Here is a 16,751-nt window from a genome sequence, read left to right on the forward strand (position 1 = left end):
ACCTCTTTAAAATGTCATGGCTGTTTTTCTATTTATTACCCCACTGAAGAAAAGTATACTTGGTCATAACAGACTTTATATGTGCAAATAAAATGCATCAAATAAAAAATGTAAATGTTTTTAAAAATTGTATTTATTTTTTAATTAACTATGCAAGTCCGTTAAGAAAAATGTCCTATTGTCACGACTTCTGCCGAAGTCGTTGCCTCTCCTTGTTCGGGCGGTGCTCGGCGTTCGACATCACCGGTCTTCTAGCCATCATTGATCCTTTTTTCATTTTCCATTGGTTTTGTCTTGTCTTCCCACACACCTGTTTTCTATCCCATTCATTACCTGTTGTGTATTTAACCCTCTGTTTCCCCTCATGTCTTTGTCAGAGATTGTTTTATTGTCAGTGTAGTGTGTTTGTTGTATAGGTGCGCGTCGGGTCCTCGTACCCTGTTTGTTTGTTTGTTTATGTACATTTATTGTTATGGAGCATACTCTTGGAACTTCATTAAAAGACTCAATTTTTCGCTCCATTTGACTCTCCTGCGCCTGACTTCCCTGCCACCTATTACATTTATGCATGACACCTATTTACAATTAATGCCTACATCGGCCAAACCCGGACAACGTTGGGCCGATTGTGTGCCGTCCTATGGGACTCCCAATCACGGCCTGTTGGGATACAGCCTGGATACAAACCAGGGTGTCTGTAGTGATGCAGTGCTTTAGATTGCTGCGCCACTCGGGGGCCCAAGTTTTAAATCTTCCAATGTCTGAAGGTGGTTTTAACCTTCATGTCAGGATTTGGCCAGGGTTGTTCCGGTTTTTGGTCACTAGATGCCCCCATTGTGCTTTTTGACCTTTTGTTTTCCCTTGATCCCCATTATTATTTGCACCTGTGCCTCGTTTCCCCTGATTGTATTTAAACCCTTAGTTTTCCTCAGTTCTTTGCTCTGTGTTTTTATGTTAGCACCCAGCCCTAGTATTCTGTGAACTCTTGTTGATCCCGGTGGACTCTCTTGTGGAATTCTGTTTTTTTGTTCTTGTTTATTTATTTTTGAGTATCTTTTGAGGCTTTTTATGCTATACCTACCACCTTGTGGATTTACCTTTTTTGTCTTGGAGGATTACCTTTGTTCTTGTGGAATTCCTTTTGAGGTTGTGGAGTTACATGTTTTCCTGAAGGACTTAACTTTTTACTTCATTAAATACACCGTCTCAAGTACTGCTGTGTCTGCCTCATCTTCTGGGTTCTGCTGACTATTCGTGGCTCAGTTGGTTAAGTGACTGTTTCTCACTCCGGAGACCCGGGTTCGTAACCGGGTCCTGACACTTCCAGACTTGGAATTGTATCAACTTGCTACCCAAGGCTTTACTATATATAAAAGTATGTGGACACCCCTTCAAATTAGTGGATTTGGCTGCTTCAGCTACACCCATTGCTGACAGGTGTATAAAATCTAGAACACAGCTATCCAATCTCAATAGACAAACATTGGCAGTAGAATGGCCTTACTGAACAGCTTAGTGACGTTCAACGTTGGCACTGTCATAGGAGGCCACCTTTCCAACAAGTCAGTTCATCCAATTTCTGACCTGCAAGAGCTGCCCCATTCGACTGCCCCGGTCAACAAAAGTGCTGTTACTGTGAAGTGAAAACATTTAAGAGCGAAGCGGTAGGCCATACAAGCTCACAGAACGGGACGGCCGAGTGCTGAAGTGCGTAGCCTGAAAAAATCATCTGTCCTTAGTTATAACACTCACCACCGAGTTCCAAAACGCCTCTGCAAGCAACGTCAGCACAATAACTGTTCTCCAGGAGCTTCATGAAATGGGTTTCCATGGCCGAGCAGCCGCACTTAAGCCTAAGATCACCATGTGCAATGCCAAGTGTCGGCAGGAGTGGTGTAAAGCACATTGCCATTGGACTCTGGAGGAGTGGAAACGTGTTCTCTGGAGTGATGAAGCACACTTCACCATCTGGCAGTCTGACGGACGAATCTGGGTTTGGCGGATGCCAAGAGAATGCTACCTGCCCAAATACATAGTGACAACTGTAAAGTTTGGTGGAGGAGGAATAATGGTCTGGGGATGTTTTGGCCTGCACAGATCCCTGACCTCAACCCCATCGGACACCTTTGGGATGAATTGGAACGCCGACTGCGAGCCAGGCCTAATCGCCAAACATCAGTCCCCCACCTTACTAATGCTCTTGTGGCTGAATGGACGCAAGTCCCCACAGCAATGTTCCAACATCTAGTGGAAAGCCTTCCCAGAAGAGTGGAGGCTGTTATAGCATCAAAGGGGGGACAAAATCCATATTAATGTCCATGATTTTAGAATGAGATGTTCGACGAGCAGGTGTACACATACTTTTGGTCATATAGTGTACCATGGATAGCTATTTAGAATTTGTCTATAAATTGCCCCACATGGAAAACTAAAGCCATAGAAACCCTAAATGGCTTGATAATAGGAAATGACGAAATACGATAATTACGCAATTATCTTTGATACAAAGACTGCTATGTAGCTAGCTAAGAAGAAATTGCTAAGATTAGACAAATCAAACCGTTGTACTATAATGAAATGTAATGAAATGTAATGAAAAAGTTATACTACCTGCGGAGCGAAATTTGGATGCGACCGCTTGCTCCAACCCGGAAGTATTCCGGTTTGGAGCGACACAATTAGATCTCACCATAATGGTGGGATCTAATTGGTGGGATCTAACACAATTAGATCCCACCATAATGAACGGGCAAATGATCTTTTGGCATTTATAAAATTGTAATAAAACTTCCTTTTTCCATCACAGCTGTCCAGATTTTCTAATCTTAGGTATGACTTTACTCGCATTAAAACTGTGGATGGAAATGGGGTTAGTCCTTCAAAAGCAGAACTCAAGTCAACTATTGTATGAAGAAAGATGGAGTTTGTACATTTTTGTACATTTTTATGTCGGACAATGGATCTTCGCTGTCGTTCGTCCAGCAACGGTTGACTACCATTTAAAAAGCATTGGCTCCTTACGAAATTGTCAGGTACAAAATTTCAGTGTGTCAGAGCCCTCAGACCATTGAGATGCGCTCAGAGTTTGGCACTGTAATGTTGTTCGTCTGTTGTTTGGAGAGAGTCAGACCGAAATGCAGCGTATAGGTTACTCATGACTTTTAATGAAGAAAATACAGTACATGAAATAACTGAAAATACGAAAACAACAAACGAGTGACACTAATTACAGCCTATCTGGTGACTAACACTGAAACAGGTACAATCACCCACGAAATACAACGCGCACTCAGGCTGCCTAAATACGGTTCCCAATCCGAGACAACGAGAATCAGCTGACTCCAATTAGGAATCGCCTCAGGCAGCCAAGCCTAACTAGACACACCCCTAATAATACACACTCCCAATTAATACAAACCCCAATACGAAATACAACATATAAACCCATGTCACACCCTGGCCTACCCAAACATATAACAAAAACACAAGATACAATGACCAAGGCGTGACAGGCACCCTATTCCCTATTTAGTGTCATGCTTTTTATCAAAGCCATAGGGATTAGGGTGTCACTTGGGACACAACAACAGGTTCGACTAACATGATGGATTTTTATATTACATCAAAATGGCTAAATATCACAAAGCCAGAAGTACATACATTTGAGAAGTACATATTTCAGAAACCCCCATGATACTCTCCTTTCAGTTGGATTGCTTGAATTGTTTACAGGAAGCACAGGAAAATTACAAATGCATAGAGTTTTTACTGATTACTTATGCAGAATGACAAACTATGTAATTCGATGTGACACGGCAGAAGTAGATTTATCTGGAGAAAAATGATGGAAATATTCTGGGTGACAGGTTGACTGTTCTTTCCCATGCCTTTTTGGAGGGTTGTTGTGTTGCCTCTCAAAATGATTTCAGAGTTCCTGATGATTTATCAACAATATAATCTATAATTATCCTTAATACCTAATTATGATGATATGCCCCATCACATCTTCTGAGAGTGGGTGTATATTTGAAAGTGAAAGAGGAAATGTTAAAATAAAGCTCTTTTACAAGAAAACATCATCATGTGCATCAGCTTGATATCCCATGCTGATCTGCCACGTGAAATTCATTGAAGTGTTGTTCCTGATCGCCTGTGAATGCCAAGTGTATCGGGAACATATGTCCGGGAAGACAATACTATACACAACACTAAACGCAATACTTGAACATACGACAATGACAAAATGGGGTGGGTGGTCCTTTTCCTCCACTGGTTCTCAGGCTTGTATTTACTACTCTACTTTCTCTCCAAGTTACAAAGGTGTTTCATGTATGTTGATTTGTTTGCTTATTCTGCTAATACATACCCACAGTACATTAGTTTTTCTTTTAATCCCCATAATTTCCCTCTAAATTCTATATATTGTTGGCAACACCTCTTCCCAACACCTCTTCCCAACACCTCTTCCCAACATCTCTTCCCAACACCTCTTCCCAACATCTCTTCCCAACATCTCTTCCCAACACCTCTTCCCAACACCTCTTCCCAACATCTCTTCCCAACACCTCTTCCCAACACCACTTCCCAACATCTCTTCCCAACACCTCTTCCCAACACCTCTTCCCAGCACCTCTTCTCAACATCTCTTCACAACACCTCTTCCCAACACCTCTTCCCAACATCTCTTCCCCGCTCCACAAATGACGGTATAAATGAGCGCAGTGCGTAGCCTAAAGGTACAGCACCTGTCCCCTGGTATTTGCATGACAATGAAGGTACATCATAAGAAAGGCTAAAAAATGGCCCAGGAATCTGGGGGCTGTTGGAGAGAAGGAAGGAGTGAGTGCTGCAGCTTTTTATAATGGTTGCCCTTTTCAGAGTGCAGACCTCGCCCGTGTCCCAAATGGAACCCTAATCGTCATATAGTCCCAAACGACACCCTATTCACACACACACACACGCGCTCGAGCACGCGCGATATCATACGCACTATACATACACATGGATTTAGTACTGTAGACATGTGGTAGTGGTGGAGTAGGGGCCCGAGGGCAGACAGTGTGTTGTGAAATCTGTGAATGTATTGTAATGTTTTTAAGATTGTATAAACTGCCCTAATTTTGCCGGACCCCAGGAAGAGTTCATGGAGATCCATAATAAATACAAATACCATTGAATGTCATTTCCTTTCTGAAAATACAATTACACGTCAAAGGCCACAGTTAATTGAGTGTTCCCCGTATAGCATTGATGTCAGTGAAGTCATGTCATAATTAGTTGTATGTTGTAGCCTAATTATAAATGGTCAGTTAAAGCATAACACCAGGATCTCCTTAGCAAGTATTGAGGGATTTCTTTGACCTCAGTCCATGTGAAAACAGTGGAGGAATGAAAAATCTATTCATACGTCGACTTTATTGCGTTTTCATTGAAGTTAACATTGAAGGGATTTGATTCATGCCCTACTCAGTTAAACACATGTGTAAGTGTAATGGTGAAGGCAGTGGAGATGGAATCACAACACTGCACCAACTGATGTCATTTGTACAGTTCTTTATGGAATTTCACTGGGGATGGTTTTACCTGCTGTGTTGGTCTCCTTCACATCTTATGTCCCTCACTTTTATCTGGGTAATGTGTTCACAATAAGATGTTTGGGGTGTATTTGACTGGATGATGTATCATGTTCTGGTCTGTGTTCATTAGGGGAAAGCAACTGAAAATGTTTTCATTTTGCACTGGGGAAAAAAAGTTTCATATTATTGGACAAGTAGAAGGTAATAATTAATGATGATGAATAATAGATTGAATTGATAATTAGATTTTCCAGATGCTCAAAGTGCTTACATGGTTAAAGTCGCTCCCTGTTTCAGTCTGTTTTTCACGTGGTGCCTACTGATCATGAACCTATCCTGTTTTCACCATTTCAGCATGACAAACAGAGCCCAGTAAAATAACCAGCTGTGTTGGGGGGGACAAGCACCATTGTCATCAACAAATCTATGGATTTTGGTATAATTATTACCCACTCCTACTGTTTATACCTACTCACTGCAGGCGAGTTCAAACCCCCGAGCTGACAAGGTACAAATCTGTCGTTCTGCCTCTGAACAGGCAGTTAACCCACTGTTCCTAGGCCGTCATTGAAAATAAGAATTTGTTCTTAACTGACTTGCCTGGTTAAATAAAGGTAAAATAAAAAAATCAGTCACTGTATTCATTAGTGAGTGGTATAAATGTTGTCTTTGCAGTGATTCATCATATTACACTGTAGTAGTAGTCAGTAGGGGCGACAGGTAGCCTGGTAGGATAGAGTTAACATCCCGAGTCACACCAGGAAAGCACAATCCCTCCATCAGCGCTCAGACTGTCTGCAAAGGCAGGTCACCAGACATCACAGGCAACAACGTCACCTATGGGCACAAACCCACCATCGTTGGACCAGACAGGACTGGCAAAAAGTGCTCTTCACTGACAAGTTGCGGTTTTGTCTCACCAAGGATGATGGTCGGATTCGCTTTTATCGTTGAAGGAATGAGAGTTTACACCGAGGCCTGTACTCTGTAGCGGGATCGATTTGGAGGTGGAGGGTCCGTCATGGTCTGGGGCGGTGTGTCACAGCATCATCGGACTGAGCTTGTTATCATTGCAGGAAATCTCAACACTGTGCGTTACAGGGAAGACATCCTTCTCCCTCATGGTACCCTTTCTGCAGGCTCCTCCTGACATGACCCTCCAGCATGACAATGCCACCAGTCAAACTTCTCGTTCTGTGCGTGATTTCCTGCAAGACAGGAATGTCAGTGTTCTGCCATGGCCAGTTGAAGAGCCCGGATCTCAATCCCATTGAGCACATCTGGGACCTGTTGGAACAAAGGGTGAGGGCTAGGGCCATTCCCATCAGAAATGTCTGGGAACTTGCAGGTGCCTTGGTGGAAGAGTGGGGTAACATCTCACAGCAAGAGCTGGCAAATCTGGTGCAGTCCATGAGGAGGAGATGCACTGCAGTACTTAATGCAGCTGGTGGCCACACCAGATACTGTTACTTTTGATTTTGACCCCCCCTTTGTTCAGGGACACATTATTCCATTTCTGTTAGTCACATGTCTGTGGAACTTGTTCAGTTTATGTCTCAGTTGTTGAATCTTGTTATGTTTATATGTACAGATATTAAGTTTGCTGAAAATAAATGCAGCTGACAGTGAGAGGACATTTCTTTTTTTTGCTGAGTTTAGAATCGTGAGAATCGCAATACGTCATATCGGCACCAAAGTATTGTGATGATATCGTATCATGAGGTCCCTGGAAATAAAACATATTGGATGATTCTGACTTCATCAGTTGCATAACAACGTGACATTTAGATATTCAGAGTTGTGAATTAATTTGCACAAATCAAACTTACATTTAAGCACTGCAAAGTGCATAAGCTATCTGAAAATCTTCTCAGACACCTGGCTGATGGCTTCATGGTAATCAAGACAGACATATTGAGTAGTTGGAGTGGTTTCCAAAGCATCTGTTTATTCAAATTAAGCGTCAGTAAGTATTAGTCTCAGAGTGGCCCAATCCACAGGTCCTTCAATGTTATTTTAATGTTAAACTTTAACATCAAGAGCAACACAACCAACATGCTGCATGACAATCTAAAGTGCTATACAATGGTATGTTCATTATCAAGTTTATCCTGTCATAATCTAATAGACAAAACAACATAACAAATTGTTAATTTTACACAACATTTAAAGTAACAAAAATCTACACAATATTACATTTCACATTAACATTTATGAACATTGATTCAAATTGGAGTAGTAGTGTAATGGGACTACAACATTAAACATTTGCTCATCTTGAGGATTATAAATAACTCATTCAAAAATATTTACATACACATCATCAATGATATTCAATCTCTTAAACTGCATAAGCTATATGTAGAGTAAAGTGTCTTAGAGAAATCTTTCAAACATTTGCTAACAAATTGAACATCTGTCTCATTCACAATCCATTCAATAAATCCTATTGACACCACAATCCATTCAGTAAATCATGACACCACAATCCATTCAGTAAATCATGACACCACAATCCATTCAGTAAATCATGACACCACAATCCATTCAGTAAATCATGACACCACAATCTATTCAGTAAATCATGACACCACAATCTATTCAGTAAAGCATATTGACACCACAATCTATTCAGTAAAGCATATTGACACCACAATCTATTCAGCAAAGCATATTGACACCACAATCTATTCAGCAAAGCATATTGACACCACAATCTATTCAGCAAAGCATATTGACAACACATTCCATTCAGTAAAGCATATTGACACCACAATCTATTCAGTAAAGCATATTGACACCACAATCTATTCAGTAAAGCATATTGACACCACAATCTATTCAGCAAAGCATATTGACACCACAATCTATTCAGCAAAGCATATTGACACCACAATCTATTCAGCAAAGCATATTGACACCACAATCTATTCAGCAAAGCATATTGACACCACAATCTATTCAGCAAAGCATATTGACAACACATTCCATTCAGTAAAGCATATTGACACCACAATCTATTCAGTAAAGCATATTGACACCACAATCTATTCAGTAAAGCATATTGACACCACAATCTATTCAGTAAAGCATATTGACACCACAATCTATTCAGTAAAGCATATTGACACCACAATCTATTCAGTAAATGTCTGTTTATTTGACTCCTATATCTAGGTGGTCCTTTGTATCGAACAAGTTCCAAGGTAAGACCCAAGTGCAGACTGAGTGAATTAACAGTGTTCATTGTAACTACAGGGGCAGGCAGTGGTCGATAATCCAGGGCAGGAGCAAAGGTACTGGCAGGCAGGCAGGCTCAGGTACAGGCAAAGGTCAAAACCCAGGAGGACGCGGAAAAAGAGAGACTAGGGAAAACCAGGAGCTGAGAGAAACCACTGGTAGGCTTGAACAAACAAGACGAACTGTCAACAGACAGACAGAAAACACAGGTATAAATACACAGGGGATAATGTATGAAAACATGACTGTAACTTGCTTTGGATAAAAGCATCTTGCTAAATGGCATATATTATTATTAAAATATGTTGGCCAGCAAGTGGGATGATTTTTAGCGTGTGAATGAAATGGATTCAGAGCACGCAGGGTAACCAGAGCGAGTTAAGCGACTGAATAAGGTATGTCTGAATACCAAATACTGAGAAGTGCATAGGAAAGGTATGAATTCTTAAGTCTGAATCAGCCCCTTAGACACTACAATATATATTTTATTTATTTAACTAGGCAAGTCAGTTAATAACAAATACTTATTTACAATGACGGCCTACCCCAGCCAAACCTGGACGGCGCTGGGCCAATTGTGCGCCGCCATATGGGACTGCCAACCACAGCCAGATCTGACGCAGCCTGGATTCAAACCAGGTACTGCAGTGATGCCCCTTGCACTGAGATGCAATGTCTTAGACCACAGCATCACCCGGGAGACCAATTCATATTGACACCACAATCTATTCAGTAAATAGTATTGACACCCCAATACATTCAGTAAAGTACATTAATACCACAGTCTATTCATATTGACACCACAATGTATTCATATTGACACCACAGTTAATTCAGTAAAGCATATTGACACCACAATCGATTCAGTAAATCATATTGACACCACAATCGATTCAGTAAATCATATTGACACCACCATGTATTCAGTAAAGGATATTGACACCACAATGTATTCAGTAAAGCATATTGACACCACAATCTATTCATTAAATGGCTGTTCATTTGATTCCTATGTTTATTTAAGCAATAAGGCCTGAGAAGGTGTGGTATGTTGGCCATTTTAAACTGGGTGGTTTGAGCCCTGAATGCTGATTGGCTGAAAGCCATGGTATATCAGACGGTATAGTGTCTTATAGTGTCTTGTAGTGTCAAATAAACAGCCATTTACTGAATAGACTGTTCTCCCTGCTACCCCACGGCAAGCGGTACCGGAGCGCCAAGTCTAGGTCCAAAAGGCTTCTTAACAGCTTCTACCCCCAAGCCATAAGACTCCTGAACAGCTAATCACATGGCTATCCGTACTATTTGCTGACCATATACCACAAACCCCCAAGATGCCTTATTGCTATTATAAGCCCGTTACCAACATAAATATAACAGTAAAAAAGAACTTGTGTCGTAGCTGTGTTATATTGTCTGATATACACACCGTTGGAATGCTGTTTCAGCCAACCAGCATTCAGGACCCAAACTACCCTGTTTATTATCAGAGATACAAATGACCAGCTTTTGATCTGCTTCATAGTATGATCGTTTTTTGTGGCCAACAAAAGTGTTTAAAAATAAATCTGCATAAATTGTATTTCCATAGATATACAGGTAACTGACAAAATAATGGAAACACTTGAGTAAATGAAGGATACAAAGTATATTGAAAGCAGGTGCTTAATTAAGGTAATTAAGCAATTAACATCCCATCATGCTTAGTGTCATGTATGAAAAATGCTGGGCAGGCCATTATTTTGCTAGCCCCCTTTAGGATGACAATGCCCCCACCCACAGGGCATTAGTAGTCACTGAATGGTTTGATGAGCATGAAATTATGTAAACCATATTCCATTCTTGTCTCAGTCACCATATTTCAACCCAATTGAAAACTTATGGGAGATTCTGGAGCGACGCCTGAGACGGTGCTTTCCAACATCATCAACAAAACACCAAATTATGGAATTTCTTATAGGAAAATGGTGTCACATCCCTCCTATACAGTTCTAGACACTTGTAGAATCTATGCCAAGGTGCATTGAAGCTGTTCTGGCTGGTGGTTGCCCAACGCTTTATGTTGGTGTTTCCTTTATTTTGGCAGTTATCTTCTACCAGTGACTGTAAGCTCAGAAATATATTGTTTTGTCATGGATCCGTGCTCGTTCAGGTGCAGCTGTCAGCTACATTGGTGCCAACCTCATCCCACCTGATTTCCAAATGTTTTGTTGGTTGACGTCTCAGCGATAGGGACTCTATCTCAATAGCATTTACCTGATTACTCTCTCCTGACGTCCTTCTCAGAATTAATTAGAGGATGAGGTCAAAGGGGAGAAAATTGATCTTTCAGATACATCCTTCGCTTTCAGTGCTCTGGCCCATGTGTCATAAGGTGCTTCCTCATTCAAACTCCAACTACATGTAATTATGGTCAATTATTGTAGTGGTTGAGGACTTATGTGCCTGCCGCAACAGCCAGCTCTCCTGTGGCATCTTGTTCCCCAGAACCACCGGGATGTCGCCCAGGGTGGAGAAGGTATTCACACGGTGCAGTCGGTGGGATGTCATGAAGCTGCTGCTGTTTCCCCTTGGCCCTCGACCCCCCACTCCTCTGTGACGGGGGAAGAGGTCACGATGACACAGGCAGGACAGGAACTTGTCGTGGAGCGACGCGTAGATAAATGGGTTGTAGCACGCCGAGCTCATAGCTAACAGGTGGCACGACACTTGGATCACGTTGACGTGGCTCTTGCCCAGGATGGTGAAGTCAGTATCCAGGTCGCGGATGAGATTGACCACCTGAAGAGGGAGCCAGGAGAAGGCGAAGCAGAGCACCGACACAAGGAGGAGGCAGAAAGTCTTTCTTCTCTTTCGCCCCCAGTTCATTTGATTGGAAACAGGACCCGCCGCCATCAAACCAGAAATGTTCCTTTGTCTCAAGTGGTAGGAGATAGCGAGGTAGGATGCAGACACAGCGGCGAGTGGCACAAAGTAAGAGAAGACCAGGACAAAGCAGGAGTAGACAAGGCGTCCCCGCTCCTGGCCATGCCAGAACTCCTCACAGACGACCATGTGGAGACCGGTGGCGCTCAGGTCCAGGTAGGCAATGTGGAGAGCCGTGGGAGTGGAGAACGCAAGGCTACACAACCAGATGGCAGCCACCAAACCCCAGCAAAACTGGCAACCCAACCGCCTGCGAATGGGATAGGCCACAACGACGTACCGGTCCACTGCAATGGCTGTGAGTGACAAGACGGCTGCGAAAACCGTCGCCGACTGCATCAATGTGACAAAGTGGCACATGAAGCATCCGAAGAGCCACCCTCGCTTGTCGAAGGCATAGGAGGCCGTCAGGGGCACGCAGAAGATGCACATGACCAAATCGACTAGCGCCAAGTTGCCGATCAGGAAGTTGGTGGTGTTGTGTCTCTTCTTGTTGAGCCCGATGAGGAAGAGCAGCAGGAGGTTGCCAGAGCAGGCGACCAGGATCACCATGGAGTAGAGAGGGATGAATAGGGGCTTCAGGTCAAATAGGAGATCCAACCCAGTGAAGGAGGAGGAGGACGTTGAGGAGTCGGCAGGGAGAGATGTGTTCTCTACCCAAGAGCAGTTCAGAGAAAACTCCCTGTTGTCCATCCCTGTAAAACACAACAGAACAGGGAATACATCAGAGAAACCAACATCAGAGAAAACAACATCAGAGAAACCAACATCAGGGAAAACATCATCAGAGAAAACATCATCAGAGAAAACATCACCAGGGAAAACATCATCAGGGAAAACATCATCAGAGAAAACATCATCAGGGAAAACATCATCAGAGAAAACATCATCAGGGAAAACATCATCAGAGAAAACATCACCAGGGAAAACATCATCAGAGAAAACATCATCAGGGAAAACATCATCAGGGAAAACATCATCAGGGAAAACATCATCAGAGAAAACATCACCAGGGAAAACATCATCAGGGAAAACATCATCAGAGAAAACATCACCAGGGAAAACATCATCAGAGAAAACATCATCAGAGAAACATCATCAGAGAAAACATCATCAGAGAAACATCATCAGAGAAAACATCATCAGAGAAAACATCATCAGAGAAAACATCATCAGAGAAAACATCATCAGAGAAACATCATCAGGGAAAACATCATCAGGGAAAACATCATCAGGGAAAACATCATCAGGGAAAACATCACCAGGGAAAACATCATCAGAGAAAACATCATCGTGGAAAACATCATCAGAGCTAAATCGTACTACAATAAAGAAATGCAGGTCAGTAAAAAGAGAAACCAAATATTACACTTGAATTAATGTTAAGGGGTACTTTGGCTGTCAAATCGCATATTATCAATGGTGTAATTGTGATATCTCATTCATTGTCTATTTCATCACCTCATCATAGTCTCTCATAGCATGGTAAAGTTCTGAATAATGATATTTAAAAGGCTAATTATCATCTTCCATATTCAACAACACCTACTGAAATATCAGCCGGGATAACCTTTGAAAATGAACTATGCCTCTTCAACACTTTGCCTCTCATTTGGCAGGCTATGTGATTAGTCTATAGTTGAAATGTGAAATGATTGAGTTTTGTTGGTATTCAGAGAGTTTTTCTGAATAGAGGTTATTTGCATTTTCTACATTTTAGCAGACGCTTTAATCCAGAGCAATTAGGGTTAAGGGCCTTGCTCAATGGCACCTCGGCAGATTTGTTTTACCTGTCGTCACTGGCATTTGAATCAGCAACTTTTTGGTTACTGGCATAACGCTGTTAACTGCTAGGCTACCTGCTGCCCCGTTTGGATTGACTTGAGTTGACAATGAGGTGCACTTTGCCCTGGACAATATCAGTCTTATGTAGTAATACAATCAGAACTCTGTTGCTTTCTACATTTCCCTCTCTATCCTTTGCTATTGTTGGGCAGCGAGAACATGCCCGCCATTACAAAAATAAACATGTTCCATTCAAAAGTCCACAGCTACATTCAATTGAATGTTGGGCGGGGGGGTGAGGGGGGCAAGTTCCAAATGGTATTAGCAAACGTTCTGAATCTGATCTGGACTATTAAATAATACGATTAAATCATGTTCAGATTTGACAGGGATAGGCCACAATGTGTGTATTTAGGTCATGGCTAAACAGATTCTCCAAATGACAATATGGGTCAATAATAAAAGTGGGAAAGCTCAATGTGCTCATAGATATGAGTCGAACTGTATTTCTGAGCTTGGTGCAGAGAAAACACGAGTCTGAGGTGACTGTGTTTCTGTGTGGACCACAGGTTGACCTAGGTGTGAACTGGACCACGGGTAAACTTGAAGAAAATTCATCATGTTAGCCTAATCCATTTTCAAAAAGACAGATAGAGACATAAATCAGGTAAGTCCTTTACATAATAAATGCATCTGTGAAGGAGAACCAAATCATTCATGATTTCATATTTGTCAGGGCTGTACGGGACTCAAGAGTATGATATCTCAGGAAAATGTATCATGAATTAATTAATTAATCAATGAAGAGATAGGTGGATGAATGAATAAATGGATGAATGAATGGTTTAATTAAGGAAGAGATGGATGGATGGACAAATAAATTGTTGGATGAATGAATGGTTTAATTAATGAAGAGATAAATGGATGAATGAATAAATGGATGAATGAATGGTTTAATTAAGGAAGAGATGGATGGATGGACAAATAAATGGTTGGATGAATGAATGGTTTAATTAATGAAGAGATGGATGGATGAATAAATGGTTGGATGAAATGGTTTAATTAATGAAGAGATGGATGGATGAATAAATGGTTGGATGAATGAGTGGTTTAATTAATGAAGAGATGGATGGATGAATAAATGGTTGGATGAATGGTTTAATTAATGAAAATGGATGGATGGATGAATAAATGTTTGGATGAATGGTTTTATTAATGAAGAGATGGATGAATAAATGGTTGGATGAATGAATGGTTTAATTAATGAAGAGATGGATGGATGGATGAATAAATGGTTGGATGAATAAGTGGTTTAATTAATGAAGAGATGGATGGATGAATGAATGGTCGAATTAATGAATAGATGGATGGATGAATGAATGGTTTAATTAATGAAGAGATGGAAGGATGGATGAATAAATGGTTGGATGAATAAGTGGTTTAATTAATGAAGAGATGGATGGATGGATGAATGAATGGTCTAATTAATGAAGAGATGGATGGATGGATGAATAAATTGTTGGATGAATGAATGGTTTAATTAATGAAGTTTTAGACCCGTAGCTCTTCACGACTAGTTACTGTCCATGCATACTTGTCTACTAACATAGCCACTAGTCTAGGAAGACTGTATAAACCATAAAGTCGGTGCCTTTGCCTATAGTTGTTGTTCCATTGTGGAAAAATGTTAATGCTCACTCACCTGACTAATAAATTGGCTTAAATTTCAAACATTTAAATCAGTTGACATGCAAACAAGATGTTTTCTGTATCATACTGTATAGTGGTCTTGTATCAAATCAGCTACAGTCCATGGTCATAGTGTGAAATAAATGTATTCCAGAATTAATATCATATAGTAAAAAATGCAATAATTATATTACGCAAAAGCATGCACACTTAATGTCAAAGAAACATCATAACTTATTTTACAATCCACGTTTGAAATATCCTATATTCATTCATTTCCCTTTGGAAGCAGCATTTCTATAAATATATAACAAAAACACATTGAATATATATTTACCTTTTTTGTTGTTGTAGTTGAACAACTTCAACAGAGATCCAAGAGAGATTCTTCAAAGCAACTCTTGTGAGAAGGATATCTGCACAGCTCCCTCCGTCAATGTCTCCCTTCAAGTAGTCCACCTTTTCACTGCTGCATCTGAATAAGGAGCAATCTGACTGCTAAGCGGGGGGGGGGACACCTCCACAGACGTATGATTTCATTTGCTCGAGGCGCCACTGCTGACTATTATTAAATGAAGTACATAAGATAGTTGATATAATTCTGAATGTCACTCACTACTCGTTCTCAGTCAACATATTATTTGGCTGTGCGGATTTATTTACGTCAAAGTTATTTTGTGGATCACAATGCTGCCATCTAGGGGTGGATATACAGTAGAGACTATACAGTAGAGGATATACAGTAGAGGCTATACAGTAGAGGATATACAGTAGAGACTATACAGTAGAGGATATACAGTAGAGGCTATACAGTAGAGGACTATACAGTAGAGACTATACAGTAGAGGATATACAGTAGAATATATACAGTAGAGGATATACAGTAGAGACTATACAGTAGAGGATATACAGTAGAATATATACAGTAGAGACTATACAGTAGAGGCTATACAGTAGAATATATACAGTGGAGGATATACAGTAGAGGATATACAGTAGAGACTATACAGTAGAGGATATACAGTAGAGACTATACAGTAGAGGATATACAGTAGAGACTATACAGTAGAATATATACAGTGGAGGCTATACAGTAGAGACTATACAGTAGAGGATATACAGTAGAGGCTATACAGTAGAGGCTATACAGTAGAGACTATACAGTAGAGGATATACAGTAGAGGCTATACAGTAGAGACTATACAGTAGAGGATATACAGTAGAGGCTATACAGTAGAGGATATACAGTAGAGGCTATACAGTAGAATATATACAGTGGAGGCTATACAGTAGAGACTATACAGTAGAGGATATACAGTAGAGGCTATACAGTAGAGGATATACAGTAGAGACTATACAGTAGAGGATATACAGTAGAGGCTATACAGTAGAGAATATACAGTAGAGGATATACAGTAGAGACTATACAGTAGAGGCTATACAGTAGAGGATATGCAGTAGAGACTATACAGTAGAGGATATACAGTAGAGGATATACAGTAGAGACTATACAGTAGAGGATATACAGTAGAGGCT

At 40.9% G+C, this 16,751-nt stretch overlaps 1 protein-coding gene across 1 annotated transcript; it reads right to left on the reverse strand.

Moving 5' to 3' along the window:
* Positions 1-7,510: 7,510 nt before the first annotated feature.
* Positions 7,511-15,684, reverse strand: prlh2r (prolactin releasing hormone 2 receptor). The gene is made up of 2 exons (XM_046308819.1): positions 15,553-15,684; positions 7,511-12,436 (listed from the first exon to the last, which is right to left on the reverse strand). Exon 2 carries the CDS (start codon positions 12,432-12,434, stop codon positions 11,214-11,216), a length of 1,221 nt encoding a protein of 406 aa, XP_046164775.1. The 5' UTR covers positions 12,435-12,436; positions 15,553-15,684; the 3' UTR covers positions 7,511-11,213.
* Between the last annotated feature and the right edge of the window lie 1,067 nt (positions 15,685-16,751).

This window comes from Oncorhynchus gorbuscha, linkage group LG17 (assembly GCF_021184085.1).
Source record: "Oncorhynchus gorbuscha isolate QuinsamMale2020 ecotype Even-year linkage group LG17, OgorEven_v1.0, whole genome shotgun sequence".
Taxonomy (NCBI): Eukaryota; Metazoa; Chordata; class Actinopteri; order Salmoniformes; family Salmonidae; genus Oncorhynchus; species Oncorhynchus gorbuscha.